Genomic DNA, 1,237 nt, shown 5'->3' on the forward strand with positions numbered 1-1,237 from the left:
AAAAAAAAAAAAAAAAAAAAAAAACGAAGCAAATTGGAGAATGGCGGAACCGATGACATGGGGCAAAGATGCTGGATGCGACTTTCTGACCAAGACGTGTGTAGCAGAGAGCCATACTCAATACCCCCAGATGTTCTGCAATGCAGCAGATACGGCACTCCGTTGTACGTCTGATCGCTTTGCCGTAGGGCATTGCTCTTCGCTCGGTGGGAATGTTGGTGAGTTTGGGGAGACATGCCCAACTGTTGCAGAGTATTTTACAAAGGATGACTCTCCTAATACCAGTGTATGTGGCTCAAAACAGAAAATGAATCTCTCTGTGTCACTTTCGGACAGCAATTCGTGGTGCTTGGATACGGTGGCGTTGCCCTCAACTACGGTGGGGAGCGGCACTCCTCCTATTACCGGTGGTGTGTGTGCAAATGTGAAATGCACCGACGGCAGGGTGCAGGTGCAGCTGGAAGGGAGCGACGGCACTAAGGGGTGGCAGAACTGCCCTGAGGGCACATCCATTCCGCTGACGACGACGACGACGCCTTCTTCCTTATCGGGAAAAAGTATTCTGTGCCCCAAGTTCGGCGAGGTGTGCACCATCCACCCCGACGGAAGCAGCAAATTTGGAACCGTATATGTGGAACCGCCACCGGTAAAGGCACCTGAACCAGCGGCACCAGCACCTGAACCCGTTGCACAACCCCCAGTTGTTAAAGACCCGCCTGCCGCTGTGGACCAAAAATCGGAGGACACAGTGAGGAACGCGACTCCTGCCACTACAGACACCNCCCGCCTGCCGCTGTGGACCAAAAATCGGAGGACACAGTGAGGAACGCGACTCCTGCCACTACAGACACCGCCTCCAAACTCGAGCAATCATCTACGACTGTCGCTCTTTCCGGTGGGAAGACTGAGGAAAGTACAAAGCAGGGGGATATTGAGACTGCTGCGACAACGGTGACAGTGTCAGAATCAACTGCCAGCAGCACTGCCGATCTGCAGAGCCAGGTGAACGCCAATCTGCGGAAAGGTGACGGCAGCGTGGCTGCTGCTGGTCTCAGCCCTCTTCTGCTTCTTGCCGTGGCCGCGGCGTTGGCGACACCTGTGTGAAGCAGCGGCAGGGAGCAGCCCACAGGGGCAGCGCGGTGTGCAACGCGGCACCCAACGGGGCCAACACCCACACACAACACAGCTGCATGTGGAAAAAGGTAAATGCCCACACATCACCCTTCTTTTTTTGCTC

The 1,237-nt window shown here is 55.1% G+C and overlaps 1 protein-coding gene across 1 annotated transcript; it reads left to right on the plus strand.

The window, feature by feature from the left end:
* Window positions 1-40: 40 nt before the first annotated feature.
* Window positions 41-823, plus strand: DQ04_21451000 (putative surface protease GP63; the record flags this gene model as incomplete). The annotated part of the gene is made up of 1 exon (XM_009318009.1): window positions 41-823. One exon carries the CDS (start codon window positions 41-43, stop codon window positions 821-823), a length of 783 nt encoding a protein of 260 aa, XP_009316284.1.
* Between the last annotated feature and the right edge of the window lie 414 nt (window positions 824-1,237).

Source organism: Trypanosoma grayi, assembly GCF_000691245.1.
Source record: "Trypanosoma grayi strain ANR4 Tgr_2145_V1, whole genome shotgun sequence".
Classification (NCBI taxonomy): Eukaryota; Euglenozoa; class Kinetoplastea; order Trypanosomatida; family Trypanosomatidae; genus Trypanosoma; species Trypanosoma grayi.